We start from the raw sequence: 27,444 nt of genomic DNA, 5'->3' as shown, positions 1-27,444 counted from the left end.
CTTATATCTGTTAGCCAGGGGATTTAACCAGGAGCCTCCATACTGTGAGGCAGTGGCACTACCCACTGCACTACAGTGTAGCCTTGACATGATTCCTATTATCTATCATCTATATGAGCGTTTTTGTTTTCCTCAGAGATGTTGTGCAGAAAAAAAGGACATTTTAATTACTAATAATCTTCCATAAAGTTATTCTCATATGAAAGGCATTTTTAATTCAAAATGATACCCATCTGGGTCACAACATTTCATTGAATCCATTGAATTTAAAATCACTGTTTCAATTTTCTTGAAAAAAATAATTTCAGAAAATATAAAACAATACTAGACATTATAAATAAATTAACTGTGTAAAATATCAACATATCAACACATTTAAGTTTTCTCCAAATTCGACATTGATACACTTTGAGGCAAACAGGCACCAGACTCAAAAATTAAGTTGACAGAAACACATTAACACCAGCAGATGGAGACATTTCTCACAGAATTACAAGAAACTTAAAGGAATATGACTTTATTATCCTTCTAATAAAATCCTTTGTGCCATTTTACTATGTCTCAATTGCTGTTTTTCACCCATCAGAAACGTGTGACCTCCTGTGGTTGCATTCTTTTATTTTGAAGGCCGGACCGGAAGTATTGAGTTTCACATATTGCGATGACGTCACATTCAAGGAGCAGTGGATAGGAAGCAGTGTGCATGGCGGTGTATTTTGACAGACCCGTGTCCTTGAGCGCTCTATAGCCCTGCTTACATGAACAACATCTTATATTTATTAGTTTAACGTCTTCAAAGCACATTAGGTACGTACAGTCTTCATTTTAAGCCAAGTGCCGCGATTAACCAGGGTCAAAACTGAAGCTAGTCCGCTGAAGCATGGGAGCTTATACTGTGTGTTGAACTTATATTAGCACTTATCGTTAGCCACTTTGACAACAGTAAATGTCAATCAGACAAAATGAGCCAAACGCATTTATTTTACCCTGGAACAGCAAAATGTTTGACAGAAGCATTGAAAGGGGTAAGCAGAGGCTCAGCTGACAGCTGTGACAAGCTGTTTCAGTGTAGGTCAGGTTACATACAGTAAATAAACTTTCAGTATGTGTCAAACTGTGATTTGCAACGAGTATTAGTGCTGTTAGTGTAGTACTCTGATGTTGTCTCAGCATATTACTTCAGAAAAGTTTGATTTGAGATTTTGTCTTTAGGTGAACAGCTACAAAGCCACCATGGGTTTTCTAATGTCCAAATCCATGGATGCAAACTTCAAAAAGCAGCAAGAGTTCATGCTCCACAACTCACGGCTGCAGGTGAGTACTGTGCACCTGTTCACTCAGGACCAAAAACACGTCTGACCTTCTAAACTTGTATCTTTGTGTGAAAAGGGTACAGGGGGATGTAGGTTTGTTGCTCCTTGGTGTTGGAAAATCAGGGACAAGCTTGAAATATACAGTATTTTTCCCTTAAGAAAGTATGCTGGCAGCCTAACTGTGATGTGAAGTTACTGTTAAAACCAAACTAAATAACAACAACAAATGAGCTGGTATTTTCGATGATTATAGCCTTTTTATTTGAATATAACATTTTATTCTAGGTAAGCTGAATGTGCATTACAATGACAATAAAAAACAGATAAAAAAATATTTAAAAAAGAAAAACATAATGAAAAACAAATAACAGCTACTAACTAGTGCCCAACCAATATGGGATTTTTGGGGCCGATGTCGATACCGATACTGGGGGCAAAAAGAAGCTGATATCCCATATATATCAGCCGATTTTCCGATAAATGGACTAATATCCAATATATTGGCTGATATATGTAATAAATTCACTGGTATACACAGGATAAATACTGTGAACACAAATTATGACTAGCTATTGAAAAGTTTCATCTTCCATTTAATGCATGGGACTAAACTAGATTTTAAGTAACAATGTCGCTGCTTTTTAAATACAATTACAACAAAATACATTGAAACATTTTCAAAAATTATTTCAACCAAAAAAAAAGTCAATTTAAAAGCCCAGGTTAATCCTGCATGGCATTATGAAGTGAGACACTGTGTAGTAGCCTTATATTAATTAACACACAGGAGCAAGAGCGACAGAATCTCCGTGGAACAACAATTTTTATAACTGGCTACATTTTGGCCGATGTTGATTAATCGGCCTGCCTGATTAATCGGTCGGGCTCTACTACTAACCATAGACTTTATATATGGACAAAGTCTCTGTGAGGACACCCGTCTGTTCCTAATACAGAGTAATGAAGCCAATCGTTCGTGGGAACCATATTGGAAATGCTGACTCAGGAGGCGGGCTTTGAGCGTCCTCGCTAACAGCCATAGGGCAAACTTATCAATCAGGTGAGCTGTGGCAGCTATTCAGACCCAAGCCTTCTTTTGAACCAGGCCATAAATTTGTTTGGGTTTTTTTTTTTGGCTTGGTGTGAATGTGGTTTCTGGTCTTTCTGCAGCCAGCCTCCAGCAAACCAACAACAAAAAGCAACACTCAGCACTTCCACATTGACTTCATGTTTTCAAAACTAGATGTTGCCCCAAAAGAGTTACTGTCAAACATTCATCATACATAGCTTTAACATGCTTCACCAGAGAGTTCAAATAAAATTCCCACTGATGACCTCAGGGATCTGATCAGGCTGTAGCATGTGAGTAAGTCATAAATGCAGTAAGGAGTTTCTGTATTGAATGGGGAGCCAATGAAGTGTTTTTAGAAGCAGGGGGATGTGTTCAAATCATTTTTTGGACATTTTCGTAAGTTGGAGCCACCCTGTAGATTGTTTGGCTATCTTTGTGCGCACTGCACCAGGGGTTACAGTAATCTAACCATGCTGAAATGAAAGCATGGACTAATTTCTCTGTGTCAGTTTGGGATATGAATGATATTATTTGGTGATATCAGAAATATTTATAAAATGGTTAAACGCTGACATTTTTATGTTGGTTATGTCACTTTTAGATTTTAATTCTGAATCCAGAATTACACCAAGGTTTCTGACTTGCTCACTGGGTTCCAACAATACTGACTGAGAAATAGATGTAATTTCTCTTTAATTTTTCTGTAAAATGATCCACAGGGACACAAACAGGCCTGAAAATACATTAGAGATGTACAAGTGCATACAGGAAACCACAAATAGTTTTGCTATGATAATAGCTCCATATACAACATGTTGTCCAGCCAAGAATGGGGTAAGTCTTCCAAGTGACCCCAAGAGGTCTACTGGAGTTTATAAAAACACATGTCCAGCTGTGATTATGTTCAAGAACATGGAAACTGTAATACAAAGATACAAAAAGTACAGACCTTTATGTTAACAATGACATTAATGATTTAAAGTTCATCGATGATTCCAAGACTTTCCTCCTTCTGAGGTATGATATAATGTTTCTAAAAACAGACTCACCGCAGATCAGGCTTTGGTCTGTCTTACCAATCCATCTCATGCAAAGACGGGGTTTTTTGTCTCCCCCCTGAGTCCCTCTGCGTCACTTATCACGTTTTTTTTTTGTGTGTGTGATTTTCATTTGAACACAGAACATTTTTCTCTCTCCGTCTCGGGACAAATTTGTTGTTATTCATTCATGCCTGGATTGGCAGCAGCAGAGCAGCAGGTGGGATTTGTGGCTGTCATAACACCAATAACATTATCTGACTTGCACTTGACTCTTTTGTGTTTATACCCTTCCCCAATGTTCTCCTGCTTTTCCTGCTGTGAATGTGAAAGATGATGAGTAATATTATTGGTGGATGGCAGATATTTGGTGATTGGGTTGCAGATGCACCCTTATTTAGGCCATGAGGCACAGGGAAATATTATGTCTGAATCTTGCTGAGGACAAATACTGTTTCATTGGCCAATTTGACAGTCGAATATATTCATCTTAATTATCCAAAGGATCCCCTTTGTATAAAAAAAATTCACATAAAACTTAGTAAATAGACAACACATATCAAGTATATTGTACTATTTATAGATTTTATTTGAAGATTTTAGCAGAAAAAAAACACAGTAACAGGTCTATAATTCAGTCACATCTTTAGGGTTGAAAATAATCAAGTGTGACTGCCTTTAACAGGCTGCTTTTTTTCATCTTTCTCTATGAAATTGAATTTTTAAATCATTTTATTGAATGTGCGAGATTGACCCCAGTAATTTTGGATTTATTGTGAAGAAACATTTTTGTCTCCCCCTGCATTAAGGTGTCAAATATGATGTCTGTCTGGTCTTCTCAGCTGATTGGTAATTTCAAAAACCACTGGGTATTTGTGTGTGTGTGTGTGTGTGTGTGTGTGTGTGTGTGTGTGTGTGTGTGTGTGTGTGTGTGTGTGTGTGTGTGTGTGTGTGTGTGTGTGTGTGTGTGTGTGTGTGTGTGTGTCCAGCTTTACTTGAAAATTCATTGGAAATGGGCGTGTTTGAATGACTCATGTTCTGAGGGATTGGTTTATAAGACCGGGTCAAGCCTGCTCTCATAAAAAAAATGTGCTTTCACTAACAGACACTGAAATTGAATTGCTTTGTGTGCTTTGTGTGATATTGATGGTCTTTTAGGAGCCTGACACAGTGGCATTTATAGATGAGTTTAATATCTGCAAATTAAAGGAAATGATTGAAACTAATGATTGGGTCTAATAGAAATAGCATCACACAGCAGAACATTTTGAACTACAAGTGATGAAAAAGAGTGAAGAGCCAGGTCCTGCTTTTGTCTGCTGGTGAAGTTGTGCCCCCCATTTAAAGCAGGTGGCCAAGGTACGACAACCTGCAGCCCTGCTCCCCATATCACTGTGATGCGCTGTATGATATATGGACGTAGTGTTTGTGACGTTGATCATTTGTTCATGAGTTTTGGAGCCCACAGTCAATGAGGACCCTAATTGAAACACTGAACTCAACCAGACATTGTTTGAGTCAGAATGAGGTAAAAGGTGTGTCTTTAGCCTCTTTGCAAACAGCTTCAGGGTGATCATCTGTCAATCAAGTCAGCCATGCCCATCTATGGCCAAAACCCACAAGTTAAATTACTTAAAAAATGAAGTTGAATTAAAAAATTCCTCCATTATGATGAGTGCTGTTAGAGAATTGGGGAACTCCAACCAAAACCTTTTTTGAACCAGGCTGTAAACATGTTTGTTAAAGCTGTAAATACTGGCTTTTTTGTGTGTGTATGGAGTTACCAGTGTTTCTGCAGCCAGCCTCAAGCAGATTCTTGATTGACTACAATTTTAAGTACTTCCTTATGAGCTTCATATTTGCTGCTTGGTTACTCCCTACTTTCCTCCTAGTTTCCTGCTCTATCCACTGTCCCTGCCTCTCTGAATAAAGGTATCAAAGTCCCCAAAAAACAAAAAAAAACGAACAAAAAAAAGAGGAAAGAATAGAATAGAATAGAACAGAATAGAACTTTATTGTCATTGTAACAGGTACAAAAAATTGAAGTCACAGCAGCAATCAAGTAAACAAAAGTAAGAAAGTGTACAGAAAGTGCAAAAAGGTCCATAAGAAAATAGATGCTGACAGCTTGTCCATCATTGTCCAGTTCAGCCAGCCTCCACCTCCACAGGGTCCAGGACTGAGCTTCTTCAGCAGTCTGTTCAGTCTCTGTCTCCTGGATCCTGTCTGCTCACAGCAGGTGAAGCTCTTCCAATGTGGCGTTGGTGTCTGCTGTTAGCTTTGTTAGCCATGTCTGTGAATAGCATGATGCTACTCTGCCCTCTGGTATTCCCTCTGTTGCTGGGTTAGCACAGCTAGCTCGTCCATCTTATTGGAGATAGATCTTCGTTCCCAATAATGATGGATGGAAGGACAGGTCCATGTCGTCACTTCTTAGCACACACCTGAGAACCAGCACGTCATCCTCACCTTGTGGGGAGACATCAGGCCTTACACCAGTTAGCAGTGACATGCTACAGACTGCTAACAGCTGATTTCACATGTAAACAATGCAGCCGTGGATACATGTAGGATCTCTGGCAGACATAGGAGCAAAAAGTAGTAAAAATATCGCTGAAGACACAAAAAGTTTGGTGTCCATGACCAACAAATGAGCCATACAAAGTAATGAGCCACTCCCAATACAAAGATTATGAAAAAGAGACAGAAAAAATTCAAGAAACGGACAAAGAAGAGAGAGCTGCTGCAAAAAGCAGCCATAGCCAACAGGGCGGCGCCAAGCAACCCCAAAAAACAGTAAGGGTTAACTGTGTGAAAAATAAAAGCTGGACACATTAATATTGATAACTAGTTGAAAGAGTGGAAGTGTTTCACTTCTCACCTTTCTACACTGATCACCTTAACACAGTTCATAGACTCTTAAATGTTTTTCTTTCTTTCACAGCAATGCTGCACAGGTTTTAAAAAGAACGTTGTAAACTTTACTTTTGTAAAGAGAGATTGTACTGGTTTCTGATAAGTGATGATGCATCCTTGAATCCTGATATCAATACTGATACGTGAGCTTTGGTATCAGGCGATACCGAAACTGAACCAGCATTTGATATCATACTCTATTCCTTAATGTGAGGATGAAACTGAGAATTGTGTTTTGGCATCTTCAGCTCACTGTACTATTTCTGTTATTGTATAATAACAGGAATTACAGTTCATCTGTCGACCTCAGCAGTGGATAAGTGAGGAATCAAACTTGCACATTTTACAAGTTGCCACCAGAGTAAGGGTGAAACAAGCGTGAAATACCTCTGGGGCCATCATACTTTTTTAAAAAATGCACAGACCTACTGGTGTTGATGATGTTGTGCACACATGTGTTGTAAACAAATACGCATGCAGAACTGAGTTGACTAGATCTGTCCTCCTATGGATTGTCCCTTTGTCACCGATATCTGGCCCACACTTTAAAAATCTGCATGATCTGCTGGCTTTTGTAGGTGCCCACTAACAACAACAATAATAGTCTGAGTAGCTGCAGCTGTATGCTTAGCCCTCAGGGAGTTGCTTATACTGAAAGTACAGTTGCAGGAAGTTTAATTCTGTTTGACTCAACATGCATTTTATTTTATTTATTTTATTTTTATTTTTTATGAAGTCATGTCGGCAAAGGGATGCCTTCATTTTTTATCACTAGAAGTAAGAAGACACTGCAACGGCTCAGCTATGGTGTGCTGAAAGGGACAAAATAGCATGGGAGGAAAATAAAAAAAATGCATTCATTCCAGACCTAAATTGCCTCAAGGTTGATATATTCTTTTATTTGATATTCTAAGTTTTATACTATAGTGTTGAATTCAAGAGCCCAAATTAAGACGGGGGATTCAAACAGCACCTCTAGATCACTGTATCTGAATCAAGCATGACGGCAGTCCTAATTGTTTTAAAGGTGTAGATTAGTTCACTTCTGGTAATGTTGTATTGAAAGACAAGGATCTGGTTGGCTTCTGTTAGAATGTCCCTCTGGAGAAATTAAACATAAATTAAAATTTTACAATTGATAAAAAAAACATATCTGTATCTGTAAATGGTCAGGCAGAAGTAATCAGGACATTACAGAGTTATACTGTGTATCGTGTGTTGTGGGTTGTTTTCACACTCTGTGCAGATTTGTGTATCAGCTCCCTAAGTATTGTTCTGTTCTTTTGGTCCATATGAAATGTCAGTGAGTTTCTCACCTCAGGTAGGACTCACCATGGCTCATTAGGTTCTTTCACTTTTTCTTCGCTGCTTTTTTCCTGTCATTGTTTCACAGCCACAGTCTTCCTCTGCTTGTACGAGCTTGTCTCCAGATCTATTTGTCATCTGTTGAGAAGTTTCCACAAAGCCATGACGTTGTTTACTTAAAGGGGATCACACCCGGCTAAAAGTTACCAAGTGGTACCTTTGTATTTTTGAGTCACAGTTCATTTTATGTTAATCTAAAGAAACCATAGGCTGTATTTTATGTGGACGTCATCTCTGTGACTTATCTGTTTGATATACAGAGAAATGAAGCCAGTCATTAGATTTTGGAAATGCTGTCTCAAGAGGTGAGCTTTGGATCTCCTCACTAACAGCTACAAGGCACCAAAGCTGCAGGCACGTGAGCTGCGCCTCTGACTGGGCAAATGTATGATCTTAATATCTTCTAAAACACTGAGTTGGAAAAATTGTCAGTCCCCATACAGTGTGTGCAGATACTCAAATTAGAGTTAGATACTCAGGCTGTTTTTGATCCAGGCTGTAAATATCTTTTTAATGCTGTAAAAGTCTGGGTGGGGGGTTTGCTTGGTATGTATGTGGTTTCTGGTCTTTCTGCAACCAGCCTCAAGCAGATCATCAAACAAACAGCAACTTTTATCACTTCCAGCTTCATTTTTTTGCCCCTTGTAAAAAACTTGTAAGATAGAATTAATGCCAACGTAACTCAATTTTCCAGGTATATAAACATGATATATTTAACAGTTCACAACATAGATGTTAAAAAATATTTCCCTCTGAAAAATGGAGAATGTCTAATGACTCAGACAGGAGGGTCAGTAAAAATTGTTTGCAGTTAGTCCCATGAATTCTTTTTTCTTTTGTTCCTACGAGAAGCATAGAAAATCTAACAACACTTACACTGGATGGATATGAGACAACTTCTGCTAAAACTACAATCTTTATTGGCTAATGAACTACAAAGGCGCATTTATCCCATGGTGCTTGTTGTTTCCTCTGCCAAATTAGTGTAAATGGAAGGCCTCATTAAGATGCTGGAGGTTGGAAACCAGAATAGTCCCTTGAGAGTTAGACAGCTTTTAGGATCCCCGGTTTCTGTTTCTGTGACTCTCAATGTAAACATCTATAGCTAAGCTTGAGATTAAAGGAGCTGTGAGGAGTTTCTGAGCGATCCTGAAAAAGAGCCACTTCTGGATATAGCCCACACATTTTGTGGCGTTTCTATTGACTAACCCTGAGACAGGCTTCTTAATGACTAAGACAAACCGTCCCACTCCCACCAAAGATTATTAGCAGGCTACACTGTGTCCCACTTTTACATCCAGTTTACACACCGCCTACCAAGAGGCTGCACGGTTGGCTGTGGAATTGCAAACAGGATCAGGCTTTACTGATCCAAACTGGACTGCTTGGTGGAAACGGGGCTTAAGATGATCACTTCATATCTGGTAAAAAGTTGTCTTGAACAAAGAAAATCAGTGTTAAAAAGATCTGCTCTCTTTTCATTTGCTTCAAAACAAACGCACGCCTTAGGGTCCCACATCTTCATGACAGTGGGTGCAAGTTCCCATGGGAAAAAGAGTCCTTATCCTGGTAAACACTAGCTTTTCTGGATAGTCCTCAGAGCTTCTTTAAGTAAGGGATAATAAATTGTGAGCAGGTTGTCAACAGGAAGAAGCAAAATCATAAACTTTAAAATGTACCAAACTGCTTCAGTGAATTCAGAACTTAAATCTGCTATCAAGGGGTGTTGACCAATCATATGTAAGTATTTAACACAGCCAGGTGGTTATTTAGAAAGCTGGGTAAGCACACAAAAAGTCCTGCTGATAAAACTTTCCTCCTCCCCTTGTCTCGGATCACGTTAGCCCGCCTACCAACACACTTTACAGCAGACACGCATGACAGCTACCGTCATGGTAAATGCTGTTCTACTTGGCTTGTTATTACAGAATCACTCAAAGGACAGAAAAGTAGCTGTACTTCCCACAGAAAGTTAAAAAAACAATAACAACTGAGGTCTGAGAGGGTGTGAAAGGAAAGAGAGCAGTCTACTTGCTTGTTGATGATAAAAGTTTGTACACAGCTGCTGTGATTGGAAAGTTGAGTGCAGGCTAGCCTTGATTGGTTGTTTGATTTGGACCAATGTTTGAGCAACAAGCTATCACTAGCTTTAACACAGCAGCAGAAATCACACTTCATACTGGCAGGTGTGGTTACACTTTAACTACACTAATCTAACAATAACTGGGTCAAGTCTCCAGGAGGCTTGTTCTGGGTTCCCCGTCTGCTGCACCAATGCTGCTGATGGTGTAGAGGTTTTGCGGACATCTTTGTTTTTGGACGTTAGGTTTAAACCAGGAGTGTTCAAACGTTTGTCCAAGAAGGCCGTATTTGATTCTGTGAAATTGATCAAGGGTAGACGACTCTTACTGCCGTAATTATTAACTGCCAGAGCAACAAATGGATGCTCTATTAGTGATTTCTATAAGATTCAGTCCTTGTTTCATCATCACAGACTGACAAAAATCAAAGCTCACCTGTCCCACAGGTGTCTCTTCATGCCAGATGATCAGTGCTCAGATTTCTGTAGTGTTATGTGCCACTGTTCTCCACTAGAGGGCGATGTGAGGGAAATTATGTCAGGATGTTTTTATGTCAGGATCAGGATCAGGATTGTATCAGGATTGTTCTTTATATTCACACAGATCTGATTTTATCCTCCATGCTGAACCATCCGCTGCACCCCGTTTCCTTTTCTGCTGTACCTCATAGCTTTAATTTAGTCTCGTGTCCTCTAATGTGTTTTTTGAACTCTAATTTTTACATCATGATCAATACATTAATTTAGCGATGTCAGCTGTAAGAGTTGTTGAGTTTGAAAGTAGTCTAAGCACAGTCCAAATGTAGGTTAGCAAGACATGAGATAGACTGGTTTTGTTTTAAAGAGAAAATGAACAAACACATCATTAGGGATGGGTACCAAATTAGGTACTTTTATAGGTGCCGACCAAATTCTGTCAAAAGTACCGGGTACCGATTCACTTAAAACCAAAAGGTACCACATTTAGGTACCTAAATGCATCTTTGTGACTGTGAGGGAGTGGAAGAGTAGGTGCTTTTCCATGGTGGACATGAACACAGCATTGCAAGGTTATGTATTGTAGAATAATTATATTAAATTGAAAAATGAAATATTTTATTATTAAACAAATTAATATTTTTTACCACATAAACACAAAAAAGTACCGAAAATTGGTACCGTTGAGTACTGGGACCGATTGCCAGGTATCGGGCATCAGTACTGTATCGTTATCATAAAATATTAACAATAATCCAGAAACAATATACAACATAAAGTATTACCACTTCTACTATGATCAGTGTTATCAAAAAGCGATCTGTGCAATGTTGTTCAGAAAGTTTTTATCAGACAAGTAGCCCTTCATGCCACTCATTTCCCATTAGGTAGCTCTCAGTCTCAAAAAGGCTGGTGACCCCCGATTCAGAACGTGATTCATTCGGTGATTCATTCAAGTAATACGTTGTAAGATGAAAGCTGGGGTCATGTGAAAAAGAACCTCATGTCTGACTTTGGACATGCCTGGTTTAAACAGAGACAAACTCCTGAAGCTGTCCACCTAAAAGTCATTCGGGGAACCTCTTTTAGTCTCTAGGACTTTGATTTTTTTGATCCCTCTGAATTAGACTTACAGGTAGTTGATAAAAGAGACGTAATGATGGGCTGAAAGGAAGCGGGTGGTTTCCAGTATCTAGAAATCAAACATCAAGTTTCCCTTCTTGTTTCAGAAGAGAGGAATGACACTTCTTGCACCGTGTCACCAGAAACCCCTCATTACACGTTTCTCTCAGGAGGCAACGGCTGGATGAATGAATTAGTAATTTCCCTTTGCTGTTCTTGGAGAGGGGTCTAATCAAAACATGACTCATGATCAAAACCTGCTGCTGCCTGTTGGACTTTTCTTTGAGTGGATGGTATCTCATGGATTTTCTGATTAGAAAACCAACACTGTTGTTTACTAATGTCTTACTGCACTCAGTTGAGTAATAGAGGTTATTAAAAAATGTCCCTAAGGCTGTAAAAGTTTACAGCTTCCTGGTTGAGTCATTTATGTTTTGAATTTGGTGACAGGAAGAGATTCCAAAACTTGTTACAACACTTCTCGGCAATAAATATTTGTGGTAGCATGCTTTTGTGGCACAAGCAGCAGAGCTATATCTGTGGGCGGGGCCTTTTTACAAATCCGCTAAATCTTCTCTGCCAATGCCAAAAAGCTTATCCTACCACTGGCTCTTGTTTGGGTTTGTTTGGTGGATTGGATGTTTGAAGTTTGAAAAAAAAATTAAGTAGGTTATCCATTTTCATAAACAGGGGTCTTACTCCTCTCATTGCTCTATCACATGGGTCATGCAGTCGCACGATTACGATTTGCGATGAATAAGAATAGTAATATGAGGTTACATGCTATGCTGTAAGGAACATGCAGAGATTAATGGTGGCTGTAGAATATGTATTTCTCATTTAAGAACACAAATAGCTTTTTTACACGTTTTGAACTCTTAAAATACAACTAAAAATGCTCACAGTGCTGTTTCCAGTATGGACTACATGCTACAGTATCCTGATTAAATTTTTGTCTTTGAATGCTGTTGGGGTTTTATTTATTTATTTATTTATTTTCATTTAGTTAAAGGTAGAGTCTTTGGGATTTTCTCTAAATATAGAATGTCAGCTTTTACAAAAATACTCTACACATCTCAGCATCTGTGTCTTCCTCAACCCCCCTCCTCAGCCTGTGTGCTGATGTTTTGGTTGACATTTCTGGGCAAAGAGTTAGCATGGTTATCTCAGCTGAATCATAGCGCGCCCGGTGAGCAAGTAACTTTGTGAGTTGATGATAGTGAGTAGAAGAAGCTTTGACAGTGGACGTTGCGCGAAGAAAGAAAAACACAACCACAGTGAAACAAAAGGCTAAACAGATAAAGCTTTCATTCGCTTTGGGGTACTTAGAGAGTAGCACTGGACAAAGAGAGACACAAATAAGCTTTCTGCTAACCATGAAATGCCCTGTGAGTAGCTTGTGCTAACATGCCAAGTCAGGTGCGCGGCTCACAAAACTTTTTAACATGGAACTGCAATGCTACAGGAGGTTGTTTGGCAAGTGAGTGTGATCATGAAATCACAGCCCAAGGCTGTGCGTGTGCGCTGCCACTGGCACTGAGCCAATGAGTGAACGTTGAGTGAACGTTGTGTTTACTAACAAGTGATGAAAATTCCTGCAGACCCTATCGTTGAGTTTTTCAGTATTCATTTTTTTTCTTTTTTGAAATGCTGTAGCTGAGTCACAGTGTGGGGCATGCCTAGCTTTGGGTGCACCAAAGAGTTTGAGGGGCGACACGAGAATAGCCAAAAAATAAACAAAGCATAAAAAGAAAGAAAATGTCTGAACTCAGCAGTAAGCTCAAAGAATATAAACGGCAGTGTGCTGTGGTTGTGACGTTATTTTCCCTGACTTTCTGTCTGCTGCACAGAGGGTGCTCATCTCTGTGTGTGTGTGCACACGTGTTTGTGTGTGTTTGCATCGGGCTGGAACTTAGCCGTGTGAGATACAGAGGGAAGAGAAATAGGCATTACAACAGTTTAAGATTTACTGACAAAAAGCTTTGTTACAACAAGTAATTTCCTACTTTTTGAGATATATTCAGTCACTTTGGAGCATGGCTAGCTTAGTTTGGCTGATCGACCACTTTTATTAAAGCACATGTGATCCAGTCTTATTGTTTGTGGTTGTGTGCTTTCTGTTGTAGTGTTTGACAAACAGAAAAGATCCTGATTGAGTCACCAGGAGCCTCACAGCACTCATGAAAACACATTTGATCAGAATTTAAAGTTGATTGCTTCATTATCACAAGAGCTTTTTACTGTAATTTGATCAGGCAGTGACATCACAGACCGGTGATTACTGTTAAGCCCTCCTGAGTTTCTCTTCTGGGTTTTTTTTTTTCACACTTTCTTTTCATCAGCTTCCAACCTCCACTTGAAGCCGGGCATTCAGTCAACAGACTGCGTGTTTTAAGACAACCCATTTCACATTTTTAATTCAGAAGCATTGTGTAAAAAGATATTAGCATGATTCATCTCCAAACAGTCAAACTCGGATCTCTTTGTAAAAATTTATCAGGTGTTGAGTTTCGCACCTGTGGGGACATGGTAGATAATGAGGCAATGTAAGACGTTAGAGAAAACTTCACAAACTCAGATTGAGAAAAGTTGATCTTTATTCACAACTGCAAGATCTTAAACTAATGTGAACTGTGGAAAGCTGCAAACTGAGTCATCAGGTTTCGTAAAGTCTCTTGAGCATTAATGTTTTTGAATTCTGAGTTAAATATTACAAATCTGTCAACATAATCGCCTCTGCCTCACAGCTTTTCCCTCGGTGTTATAAATATCTCTACCTCCTGCTCTGTCCTGATTTCTAGTGGTCATCGAGTTTACGATGCCAGTAGATGCAGTTCTGCTTCACACACTTAAATCCTGAACTATAATTTGTCGGCCCTTTCCACATTTATTTTCTGTGCCAGGTTAGTGTGTTTTTTTCCACTTGACATGACTCATTCACTCTTTTTTATAAAACACTTTCACACAGACCTCAGGTATAAATACTGCTCCGTCTATCAGATGGAAATGTTTGTAAATGAATGCAGATGTTCTTAACTCTTCATGACTTTGTGCAGAACGATTGAAGCAGAAACGCTTTGCCTCTGACATGTTAACATTTTTCTAATCAAATCACTCACTCACTCAGAACTGTGGGCTTTAATTTGTAAAGGGTTGGCATCATCAGTTATTCAGCAACACTTTCCTGTTAAGTGGCACATAAAGCTGGTCTGTGACACTCTCACTTTAGGAGTATAAAGCTTTTTAAATGAGGGTGTCACTCAGCGCGGTGGAAGCGAGCGTTTCTGTGCATTTGGGTGTCGGACAGAAAAGAGCAGCGAAGAGTCATCGGCGTAGAAAGTGTTTCAGAGACAGACCTGACTTATTCTCTTCTTTTCTTTATGACTGCTTTAAATTGAAGTGCATAACATGGTTAGCAAATTTGACCCAGTCCAGTCTCACGATATGAACGTGGTTTAAAGATGGTGTATATAAAATATGTTCGGTGAAAAACACTGGAATACAGTATTAATAATCGGAGAGTGCACAGGTATCTAGTGCTTGCTGTCAGGAGTCTGTGAAGTAGGTTTTGTTCATAGACTGTAAAAAAAAAAACAACAAAAAAAAAAACCGCCGTTATCTTGCTTGGCTCGATGTGAGGTCACCACAGAAGCTGCTCCCCCTGGTGGCTGGCTGTAGTATAGCTCAAAAACTCCATCTCCCCAGTCATTCTGGACTGTGGTGATATGAAGCCTCGTGTTCAAGTCCTCTTTTTTCTGAAAAATTTATTTACGTAAGTTATTAGACGTAAAAAAAAAACGAAAAAAAAAAAACAAGGCTGTACATCAGGTTTATCGATGATTGACAGCTGCTGTTCTTGTATAGTTTTTTTATTTTAATAGTAAGATACGTCGGAGGGATAGACGGAGAGCCAAGAAGAGTTTAGACTCTCTAAAGCAAAAATAAATCAAACATTTTTGTCTCCTGGCTCCACTCAGATTCCCAGAGTCCCTCAGAGTCTCTACTGTGCAGACTCTGGCAGAATGGCTGCACCTGTGACGGGGGTATTTTAGCTTCAAAACTGAATAATGGTAAAGACAGAGCTATGCTTTCCACTCTAAATACAGTCTATGGTTTCATCTGGTGAGGTTAGATTTATTTTTTTTAAGATTATATACAGGGTGTCCCTAAAGTGTCTTTGCACTTACACAACTCACAGGTTAAAGATATTACAAAAGTAAATGAACCAAAAAATATGAGGTAATTGTTACAAAACTGGGAGTAAATGTTGAATTTTTTCTCATTGTTTTTTGTCGGGATAAATGCTGAAACCTATCTACACAGAGCTGTATAATAACATATTCCTGTTTACTTTTTATTTGAATGAGAGTCACCGACACGTTGGTTTTTCCTGACAGTTTCCAAAGGAAACTACACTCAACAAAAATATAAACGCAACATTTTTGTTTTTGCTCCCATTTTTCATGAGCTGGACTCAAAGATCTAAAATTCATTCCAGATAAACAGAATTACCATGTCTCTCAAATTTTGTTCACAAATCTGTCTAAATGTTTGATAGTGAGCACTTCTGCTTTGCTGAGATAATCCATCCCACCTCACAGGTGTGCCACATCAAGATGCTGATCTGACATCACGATTAGTGCACAGGTGTACCTTAGACTGCCCACAATAAAAGGCCACTCTGAAAAGTGCAGTTTTGTCTCACAGCAAAATGCCACAGATGTCGCAACAAGCATTGAGGGAGCGTGTAATTGGCATGCTGACAGCAGGAATGTCAACCAGAGCTGTTGCTCGTGCATTGAATGTTCATTTCTCCACTATAAGCGGTCTCCAAAGGTGTTTCAGAGAATATGGCAGTACATCCAACCGGCCTCACAACCAGGTTCACCTCCAAGATAGTCTGAGACCACCCACTCAGACAGACGCTGAAACAATTGGTTTGCATAACCAAAGAATTTCTGCACAAACTGTCAGAAACCGTCTCAGGGAAGCTCAACTGCATGCTCGTCGTTCTGGGGTCGTAACCTGACTCCAGAATGCGCCGTAACAGACTTGAGTGGGCAAATGCTCACATTCGATGGTGTCTGGCACGTTGGAGAGGCGTTCTCTTTACGGATGAATCTTGGTTAACATTGTTCAGGGCAGATGGCAGACAGCGTGTGTGGCGTCGTGTGGGTGAGCGCTTTGCTGATGTCAGTGTTTTGGATCGAGTGGCCCATGGTGGTGGTGGGGTTATGGTATGGGCAGGCATCTGTTATGGATGAAGAAGACAGGTGCATTTTATTGATGGCATTTCGAATGCACAGAGATACCGTGATGAGATCCTGAGGCCCATTGTTGTGCCATACATCCATGAACATCACCTCATGTTTCAGGAAGATAATGCACGGCCCCATGTTGCAAGGATCTGTACACCATTCTTGGAAGCTAAAATGTCCCAGTTCTTGCATGGCCTGCATACTCACCGGACATGTCACCCATTGAGCATGTTTGGGATGTGGTTGACCGGCTTTTTTCCATTGCTAGGCGCTGCCCAAGTAGCTGCCTGTTGCAGCAGCTCTCTCTTCTTTGACCGTTTCTTGTAATTTTTTTCGTCTCTTTTTCGTCATTTTTGTATTTGGAGTGGATCATCACTTTGTATGGCTCATTTGTTGGTCACAGACACCAAACTTTTTGTGTCTTCAGTGATATTTTTACTACTTTTCTCCTGTGTTTGTCTGGAGATCCTACATGTAACCATGGCTGCATTGTTTACATGTGAAATTAGCTGTTAGCAGCCTGTAGCATGTCAATGCTAACTTGTGTAGGGCTTGATGATTTCCCTCAAGGTGAGGAGGAGGAGGTGAGGACGACGTGCTGGTTCTCAGGTGTGAGCTGGGAGGTGACGACATGGACCTGTCCTTCCATCCATCGTTGTTGGGAACGTGGGATCTATCTCTGGTGGGATGGACGAGCTAGCTGTGCTAACCCAGCGGCATCGTGCTGTTCACGGACGTGGCTGACGGAGCTGACATCAGACGCCGGCGCCTATGGAGTCCTGGACCCTGTGGAGGTGGAGACTGGCTGGGCTGGAGAGTGGTGGACGGGATGTCATAATCTATTTTTCTTGTGCGCCTTTTTGCACTTTCTATACACTTTCTTACTTCTGTTTTCTTGATTGCTGCTGTGACTCCTGAATTTCCCCTCGGGGATGAATAAAGTATTTTCTATTCTATTTTTTCTATTCTATACGACAGCGTGTACCAGTTCCCACTAATATCCAGCAACTTGGCACAGCCATTGAAGAGGAGTGGACCAACATTCCACAGGCCACAATTGACAATCTGATAAACTATGCGAAGAAGATGTGTTGCACTGCATGAGGCAAATGGTGGTCACACCAGATACTGACTGGTTCTGAGTCCCCAGACCCCCAGTAGAGCAAAAAAAAAAAAACTGCACTTTTCAGAGTGGCCTTTTATTGTGGGCAGTCTAAGGTACACCTGTGCACTAATCATGGTGTCTGATGAGCATCTTGATGTGGCACACCTGTGAGGTGGGATGTATTATCTCAGCAAAGCAGAAGTGCTCACTATCAAACATTTAGACAGATTTGTGAACAATGTTTAGAGAAATGGTAATATTGTTTATCTGGAATGAACTTTAGATCTTTGAGTCCATCTCGTGAAAAATGGGAGCAAAAACAAAAGTGTTCCATTTATATTTTTGTTGAGTGTATTTGCATTGAATGCTTTATCTCCCTCCATGTCTTTGAAGTTTTGGACAAAAACTTATTCCTTTTTTTTTTTATCCAGTAAAAAAATTGTCAAAGCCATAGTTTGAAACTCTCATTTTCATTTACGTGCGCAGCAGTGATAAAGTTGCCTGTTGTAAAGCAGCCATGTCCATATTTGGCTGCAAAGGTTCGTCATGCCTGATGACGTCCTCCTCTTCCTCTCTCCTGTGTGTGTGTGTGTGTGTGTGTGTGTGTGTGTGTGTGTGTGTGTGTGTGTGTGTGTGTGTGTGTGTGTGTGTGTGTGTGTGTGTGTGTGTGTGTGCGTGCGTAGATGGAACGTCAGATCCTGATGCAGAACCAGATGAGAGAGAGACAGATGGCCATGCAGATCGCCTGGTCCAGAGAATTCCTCAATTACTTCGGCGCTTTCTTCACGGTGGCCACTGTGGGGCTCACTGCAGGGTGAGTTCTGCTTCAGCTGCTTTCAGAGGAGTTCGTTCATCACACGATAACCTCAGACATGATCTGTTATAAGCACACACAGACTCTGTAACAAAGCTCCATGTGGAGACGATCTGTCAGCAAAGTGTGTAAAACTCCGTGGCTCCATAATAATTCATTGTGTTAAAAAAAATTAAATCCACCTTGTGTGAAAGAGTTTCAGTGGTTAGTTAGTTTCACTCATCAGAGCGTCTACTTGGATAAATTCTCTGGGATGATGACTCATGGTTGATTTGGATGTGTCAGCTGCCTTGTTGTATTCCTGACTCCTGTGTCTTCTGTTTGAGGTGTTACAAAGTTTCAGGATGTAAATCAGTCATGTCAGTGATTATCTTTCTGTTTTCTCATCAGATAGTCCCAGGAGAAAAGATTTGAAAATATCATGATAAGGTTTTTCTTTGTTATAGAGCAAATCGTCCAGCTTCAGTTGAATCATGCACATTCTGAGTGCATGGCGTTTTATTCCTTACTCATGTAGGCTTAGGTTTCTTTTCTTCATCTCTTTGAATTTCTCCAGTGCGCTGAAGAGAAAGAAACCTGCCCTGCTGGCTCCCATAATTCCTCTCAGCTTCATATTAGCATACCAGATGGACAGCGCCTACGGGACTCTAATCTATCGAATGAGAGGTAAGACAACATTATTATTCTAGCATCAACCCATGGACACACAAAGCCATTTACCTGGCTTTACAACTGGAAACACAAAATTTACTGGGGGAGATTGGTCCTGAAATAAACAAACAAACAAAAAAGTAATAGTCTGAAGACAAACTAAGTACACTGAAACTTGTCCTTGTCACACATCATGTCCAGCACCTACTAGTTTTATTTGGAAACTACATCAAACATTATGTTGATAAAAGTATTAGGATCAGAGATGCACTTGAATTCTAAAGACATCCCATGTTAAATCTAATCTGGAGTTGGCTCTGCAGCTTTGACAGCTTCAGCTCTTCCGGGAAGGCTCTCCACAAGGTTTAAGAGTGTGTTTATGGGAATTTTTGACCATTTGTGAGGTCAGGTGCTGATGTAGGACGAGAAGGCCTGGCTCGCAGTCTCTGCTTGAATTCATCCCAAAGGTTTTCTGTCAGGACTCTGTGAAGGCCAGTCACATTCCTCTACACCACCTTGGTTCTTGCACTGGTGCATAGTCCTGTTGGAACAGGAAACCATCCTCAATCTGTTCCCACAAAGTTGTGAGCATGCGATTGTCCAACATGTCTTGGTATGCTGAAGCATTAAGAGTTTCTTTCACTGTAACTAAGTGGCCAAGCCCTGAAAGTGACCCATTCTTTCACAAATGTTTGTAGAAGCCGTCGACAGCTGCGGTGCTTGATTTTAAACACCTGTGGACATGGAAGTGACTGGAACACCTGAATTCACTGCTGTCCTAATACTTTTCGCAATATAGTGTATAATAGCCTAAATAAAGTAAATATTTTACTATTTATCACTCAGTTAAAATATGAAGAATATTTATGGCATTAATATTTTAATATTTAAGCATTAATATTTATGCTTAAAAAACAACTTGTTTAACTTTCTTTATTAACAAACCTACACATTCCACCACATAAAGAGAGGGCAAACTGCAAAAAATGAAATCTAAGCTAGTGTTTGTGTCTTATTTTTAGTGAAAAATGTCCAGTGAGACTCGATGTAAGCCACATTCAGCTGATAAGTCCAGAAAAAAGTCTTATGTCAAAAGATACAAATGAAGCTTGAAAAATGTGCTTCTTATGTTTCTAGTAATAATTAAAATAAATAAATAAATAAAATTATAATAATAATAATAATATCGATGACACATTGTATTTATTGGGGCCTTTCATAACACTCAAAGTCACCCTACAGGGTGGGCCAGAAAGATTTACCCATCGTTTTTTCCGCACTATCCAAAAATACTTGCAGACAACCATAACAAACATTGAACACAGTTTCTAAACTTTATTCTCTGTCAACAAAAAGATTTACATCTCAATATGGCCCCTCTTTGCCTTCACCATAGCCTGGAGACGACCTGGCACTGCCTGGTATGAGCGCCGCACTGTCTCTGCATCAAGTTTTGACCATGACTTCATCAGAGCTGTCTTCAAAGTGGTGACACTGCTGTGAGATACTCTGAGACCTCCCTCTCCAGGATAGACCAGATCACAAAGTCCATTGGATTGACTTGACAGAGGCCACATGTTCTTGTCCCAGAAGCCAGGAAAGTGCTGCTTGCACCAGGCCTGTGTGACATTGGATTTGTGAGCTGCTGCTCCATCTTGTGTGAAGACAAACTGGTTTCCAAACACATTGGTTCACCAAGGCAACACTTTTTCTTCAAGCATTTGAAGGAACACCTGGCTGTTCACTTTCACACCCTCCTGAGTGAAGACCAAAGAGACTTTGAGCCATCAGATGCAACAGCAGCCCACACCATGACTCCAGCTGCTTCTGACCACCAAAATGAGCTCTGCAGTCTTCAGGTAGGTGCTGTGCACTATGTGCATAAACCCTGTCATTCTGGGAATGGACCACTGCCTGAACGGTGAAGATCTTCTCATCAGACCAAACCAGGACTTTGTCTGCGACACTCTGGATCTCCTGCAGCATCATTTCCCCCCTGTCAAGCTGTTTTTTCTTAGAAGCGGCTGAAATCAGTTGTCTGTGTTGCATTTGTAGTGCTTTCAGTCCCAGACCCTGTTTGACGATTCTTCTCAGTGAAGTTCTTGAGATGTTCACTTCTTTGCTGTTGCTTTCATGCTCCTGTGAAGATTCCTCTGGATTCTCTTCCTCACCGTCTTGGTCTGGACTGAACGTTTTCTTCCAGGGATTGGCTTGCTGGAGGTATTACCAGTCTCCTTGTATTGTTTCATGACACTGTAGACAGTCTTACGACAAACATTCACCTTTTTCATGATTTGCATTGTTGTCAGTCCAGCCTCCTTCAAGGCCACAATTTGGTCGCGCTTACCCTTCGATGCCATACTCTACAATCATTAGGAGTAAACAAATGAACTCAGGTCCATCAAAAGCTATGCCTTTAAAGAGAAACTCTCTAAAATGTTAAGTTTCTAGGACAAAAACTAAGCAAACAAAAAAGAGATATACGATGGGTAAATCTTTCTGGCCCATCCTGTACAAACACAGAAATCAAAACACAATCAGCTGCATAAAAACTACAAACAGCGTGAATAAATATATAAGGCTAATCAAAACAAATGAGTTTTGTGCTGCATTTTGAGAGTGGACAGAGAGGTAATGTCACGATAATGGTTTGTGGGAGAGTTCCAGAGACTGGGGGCTAAAAGGCATGGCTAAAAGACGAGGACCCCATCGAGGATAGGTGGGCTGGAGGTATTTACTTATTATTTCAAGAAACCAAATAAATACATTTTTCTAACCCTAGTGGCAGAATTCTTTACTCCTAACACTCAGGCCCCATTTTTGTTCTTTTTATGTCTTGAAATGTGATATTTTCTAGTCTTTGATTCATGATTAAGAAGAAGCACAGTAAACAGATTATCTCTGTTTTGCACAGTTGCAGCAGCTGATAGTATAAAGGGACACTCCCCATGTGGATGTTTTTAAATATTGGAGGATAAGATGACTACAGTTTTTTAACATGTCCAGTTTTCTGTGAGCAGGAAAAAGCACCCAAATTTAAGCTCAGAGCCATTTAAATCACCAGTTAAGTCTTCACTGCTGCATATTTTCACTGTAGAAACATGAAGCAGCAGCAGCTGCAGCTAGCATTAGAAAAATAAATCAGTGGAAAATTTCTCAGAAATGTGTGCTAACGTTGACAGAATCTCTTAACCAAAACCTCATCACAGTCTTCCTCCACGCATCTCTTTTCAGCTGTCCTATCCAACAAAGGCTAAAATGCCCCAAAATGTAAAAACCCTGACTTCCAGCTCCTCATGACCATTATTGACAAAAACATCTGCTTTCACAAACATCCGCTTGCCACGACACTACTCTTTGATTTTTCTCCTCTTAATTACATCCTCAGGGGAGGCTGAGAGCATCATGACGTCAGAACACGACCGCCTGGACCTGCCCCATGGGACCCCCACTTTCGATAGCATAGAGAAGGCTCGCCGCGCTCGGAGCAGCCTCGCCTCCTTCTTGGAGAAATGAAGCAAAGACAAAATCATAACCATGCAGTCCATACATTCATGCTTTTTCTTTATTATGGCATTTGAACCATTTCCTGCCTTTAAACATACACCAGTCCATGATTTGCACTAATTCTTTGTCATGGAGTTTAAGTCAAATAAGTCACAATCAATGTAAGTTAATGAGGATTGTTTTTGTGAGTTTGAGGTGCATCATTAGCCAAACTGTTTCCACAATGAATCACTTAAAACTAAGCTGTCAGTACATAAGAGTTCAGACGTCATTGCTGTCAGTCAGTCAGAATAAATAAACAGATTTCAGCTGTCAGAGCTGTGTGCCAATTCAACTTCACATGTTTTACAGTTTCCTCTTACCTGTGCAGCTTGTTTTCTGCACGTCTTCCTTGAAAACAGCTGGTTTAGTTTGCATGCTGTTTTTTATTGTGTCCTGAGAGCCGCCCATACAAACGTCAGCGATGAAATCAACTGGATTATTGTTTCCAACCGGAGCGTCGCTATGCAGCACAGCAACACGTCACTGTTTAGATCCTGACGCTGTCTTTCTGCAGAGTGGAGTTACCTGGATGATATGTTTACATTTCATGTTAACTAAATAAAGAGACCATGGAGGCTGGAGGGAGATGGTGTCAGGAGCGCTCAGTGGGAAATAAGTCATGATTTTCTTTGAACTGCTGATTCTTTGGAGCTTAATGTTATTAACAGAAAGTCTGTTCAGTTTAATCAGGTTCTTGTTTACTAACTTCATTTGGATCTCTGATTTGGCAGAAGTCTGAACAAGTCTTGTAAGTATGTTGGTCACTGCCTGAGTTAAAGCTGCATGGAGTAAAATTTCCCCACAAGAGTGCAGAAGAATTCATAAAAATTCACAGTTATTTCACCCTGACAATTCTCAAACGTAACAAAGCTAAATAACTAATGAAGAGCTGCCAATTTGCACACAAGGTGTTTAAAATGCAAGAAGAAAATATGGTTTGTATAAATTGAATTTTGATGCTGTATTTATGTTTTCAGACCGAATTTGTAACAGATAAGGGGTAGACCAAATTGTATTCCCAGTTATTTTGTGGGTGTTTGGTTTTTGAAAAGCTGCTCTTTATGCCAAAGCTGTAAGCGTCATTCGTGCATCTCTAACTTACATTTTATTTGCCAGAGTTTTATGAGGTGGATGTAAAATATTCCAAGGTGCTGATATTTATATAAAAGAAGAAGCTGATTAACCCCTGTTTGAAAACATGGATACTTAATGGAAAATCCAATAAAACGATCGACAGTAAAACCTTGCTTCTCTTCATTCATCTTTAAAGGAAAGAGACATTTTTTTAATCTGTTGAACACAGTGAAAAAGCAGCTTGAAACTTCTACAAACTTCAGTTTCTGCCCTGCAAAGTGCAGAGAAAGACTCAAACTCTTTGGAATAATCTGAATCTGTGATGTGCACACAAGTACTTCACATATAAAGGTGCATCTCAGTTTAATTAGAATTTAATTAGAATAGCATAGATAAATGTGTTTCAGTAGCTCAATTCAAACAGTGAAAATTTGGTTTCCTAGTACACTGCCAGACGTGTTGGGGACGCCGCCGGATCGCGGGTTGGCATCATCTGTGGTCGAAACTACAACTGTATCTGATCGTTTTTGAACTCCCAACTTTGGTTCTTGATTAACAAAAACAATATACTCAGAGTGAGATATTTTTAACATGTTTATGATTTAATCCTGGTGTTTATGGCTTTATGTTTCATAAAGCCATAAAGATAAAGTTGCTAGGCGCTGCCCTGTTGGTTATGGCTGTCTTTTGCAGCAGCTCTCTCTTCTTTGTCCATTTCTTGTAATTTTTTCGTCTCTTTTTCGTAATCTTTGTATTTGGAGTGGATCATTACTTTGTATGGCTCATTTGTTGGTCATAGACACCAAACTTTTTGTGTCTTCAGCAATATTTTTACTACTTTTCTCCTGTGTTTGTCTGGAGATCCTACATGTAACAATGGCTGCATTGTTTACATGTGAAATCAGCTGTTAGCAGTCTGTAGCATGTCAGTGCCAACTGGTGCAAGGCCTGATATCTACCCACAAGGTGAGGAGAAGGAGGTGCTGGTTCTCAGGTGTGAGCTAAGAAGTGACGACATAGAATAGAATAGAATAGAATAGAATAGAAAATACTTTATTTATCCCCGAGGGGAAATTCAGGAGTCACCACAGCATTAAAGAAAACAAAAGTAAGAAAGAGTATAGAACGTGCAAAAATGTCCATAAGGAATTAGATGACGACATCCCGTCCACCACTCGTCCACCACTCTCCAGCCCAGCAAGTCTCCACCTCCACAGGGTCCAGGACTGAGCCTCCCCAGCAGTCTGTTCAGTCTCTGTCTCCAGGATCCTGTCTGCTCACAGCAGGCGAAGCTCCTCCGATGTGTCGCGGCGTCCGATGTCAGCTCCGTCAGCCACGTCCGTGAACAGCACGATGCCGCTGGGTTAGCACAGCTAGCTCGTCCATCCCACCGGAGCAAGATCCCACGTTCCCAACAACGATGGATGGAAGGACAGGTCCACGTCGTCACCTCCCAGCTCACACCTGAGAACCAGCACGTCGTCCTCACCTCCTCCTCCTCAGCTCGAGGGAAATCATCAAGCCCTACACTAGTTAGCATTGACATGCTACAGGCTGCTAACAGCTATTTTCGCATGTAAACAATGCAGCCATGGTTACATGTAGGATCTCCAGACAAACACAGGAGAAAAGTAGTAAAAAATACCGCCGAAGCCACAAAGAGTTTGGTGTCCGTGACCGACAATGAACCATACAAAGTGATGATCCACTCCAAATACAAAGATGACGAAAAAGAGACGAAAAAAAATTACAAGAAACGGACAAAGACGAGAGAGCTGCTGCAACAGGCAGCTACTTGGGTAGCGCCTAAAATATGGTTGACATGGACCTGTCCTTCCATCCATCGTTATTGAGAACGTAAGATCTATCTCCAATAAGATGGATGAGCTAGCTGTACTAACCCAGCAACAGAGGGAATACCAGAGGGCAGAGTAGCATCATGCTATTCACAGATATGGCTAACAGAGCTAACATCAGACACCAAGGCCACATGTGAAGAGCTTCACCTGCTGTGAGCAGACAGGATCCAGGAGACAGAGACTGAACAGACTGCTGAAGAAGCTCAGTCCTGGACCCTGTGGAGGTGGAGGCTGAACTGGACAATGATGGACAAGCTGTCAGCATCTATTTTCTTATGGACCTTTTTGTATTTTCTATACACTTTCTTACTTTTGTTTTCTTGATAGCTGCTGTGACTTCAATTTTTTTGTACCTGTTACAATGACAATAAAGTTCTATTCTATTCTATTCTATTCTATTCTGTTCTATTCTATTCTATTCTATTCTATTCCATTCTGAATCTCAGAGTTCAGAGTGTCAGGAATTAAAAATGAAATGAAAAAGTTGAATCATGTTCATATGAACTATGAACTAGAAACACCTGTAAAGGTTTCCTGAGCCTTTAATTGGTCTCTCAGTCTGGTTCCATTGGTGACACAACCATGAGAAAGACTGTTGACTGGACACAGTCACTGACCCCCTCCTCAAGGAGGGTAAGATGCTGAAGGTTACTGCCAAAGAAGCTGGACACAGAGTGCTGGATCCAAGCAGATCACTGGAAAGATAAAGGGACGAAAAAATGAACAAGCAGCGGGGAGAACCACAGCCTGGAGGGGACTGTCAAGAAAAAAGCCACAAGGGGTGGACTGAGGCCCGAGTCAGGTGTCTCTATGCTCAGACGGTTCAGAGAATTTAACTTTAACGGTTTCTTTCCCCAAGTCAAACTGCTCCTGAACCAGAGACCACGTCAGAAGAGTCTAACCTGGGCTGAGGGCAAGAAGAACTGGACAATTCGTCAGTGGTCCAAAATCCTCTTCTCAGATGAAACTCATTTCAATTACCTTTGTGAAACAAGGACCAGGAGTCTGGAGGAAGAGCGGAGAGGCTCAGAAAGTCCAGTGTGAAATCAGAGGGTGGTGTCATGTGCTGCTGTTGGTCCACTGAGTTTTCTGAAGTCCAGAGTCAACACAGATGTTTACTTCTGCCTCCTTCACCTGACAAGCTTTATGGAGATGCTGATTTCTTTTTTTTCAATTGGACTTGGTTCCTGCCGACAACGCCAGAAGTCTCAGAAGCCAGTTTATTGCTTATGATATTAATCTACATTATTGGCTAGAAAATGGAGAATCTTGGGGACATTTTCAAGAGGAAGATGAGAGACACCAGAGGATGAGCTGAAGGTTGCTGTCAGCCCCATCAAGTACTGAGTGCTTATAGAAGAACATACTTTCAGAAGGCAATTCTATATTTACAATATTTTATTCTATTGGTCTCTTTTAAAGTGGGTTCTGTTAACGGTAATTCATCATAATCTCAACTAAGAGATAAATGCTGGACTAATTCACCCTGTGTGAACTGAATCTGTATAATCTGAGTTTCCCTTTTTTAAATGGGCTCTTTTCCCCAAAATGAATGAATTGTGATGTGCCTGTTTACGCACAAAGCCCCTCACAGTACAGCAATCTGTAAAAAAAGAACACACAAGTGTGTTGTGGTCATCCATCTCGCTGACGTGTGTGTGTTAGAAGGATGGGGAGGCAGGGAGGGAGGGGGAGGGGGTGACGGCTTGGGTCAAACACACAAGTTGATGCGTAAAGTAGTGACTAAGACTA

General features: G+C 40.5%; 1 protein-coding gene across 1 annotated transcript; it reads left to right on the top strand.

The window, feature by feature from the left end:
* Positions 1-668: 668 nt before the first annotated feature.
* On the top strand, positions 669-24,295 carry plgrkt (plasminogen receptor, C-terminal lysine transmembrane protein). The gene is made up of 5 exons (XM_074689673.1): positions 669-807; positions 1,213-1,314; positions 18,429-18,559; positions 19,116-19,225; positions 22,599-24,295. The coding sequence occupies exons 2-5, from the start codon at positions 1,234-1,236 to the stop codon at positions 22,724-22,726; spliced, it is 450 nt and encodes a 149-aa protein (XP_074545774.1). The 5' UTR covers positions 669-807; positions 1,213-1,233; the 3' UTR covers positions 22,727-24,295.
* Positions 24,296-27,444: the final 3,149 nt, after the last annotated feature.

This window comes from Halichoeres trimaculatus, unplaced genomic scaffold, assembly GCF_033239565.1.
Source record: "Halichoeres trimaculatus isolate MK-OKI-2021-1 unplaced genomic scaffold, fHalTri1.1 fHalTri1_scaffold_16, whole genome shotgun sequence".
NCBI lineage: Eukaryota > Metazoa > Chordata > Actinopteri > Labriformes > Labridae > Halichoeres > Halichoeres trimaculatus.
This window is presented reverse-complemented; position numbering and strand designations above follow the sequence as displayed.

Coding starts and splice junctions, on each gene's coding strand:
- plgrkt (XM_074689673.1), top strand. CDS start 1,234: ATGGGTTTTCTAATGTCCAAATCCATGGATGCAAACTTCAAAAAGCAG. Junction 1,315..18,428: donor TCCACAACTCACGGCTGCAG/GTGAGTACTGTG, acceptor GTGCGTGCGTAG/ATGGAACGTCAGATCCTGAT. Junction 19,226..22,598: donor TCTAATCTATCGAATGAGAG/GTAAGACAACAT, acceptor TTACATCCTCAG/GGGAGGCTGAGAGCATCATG.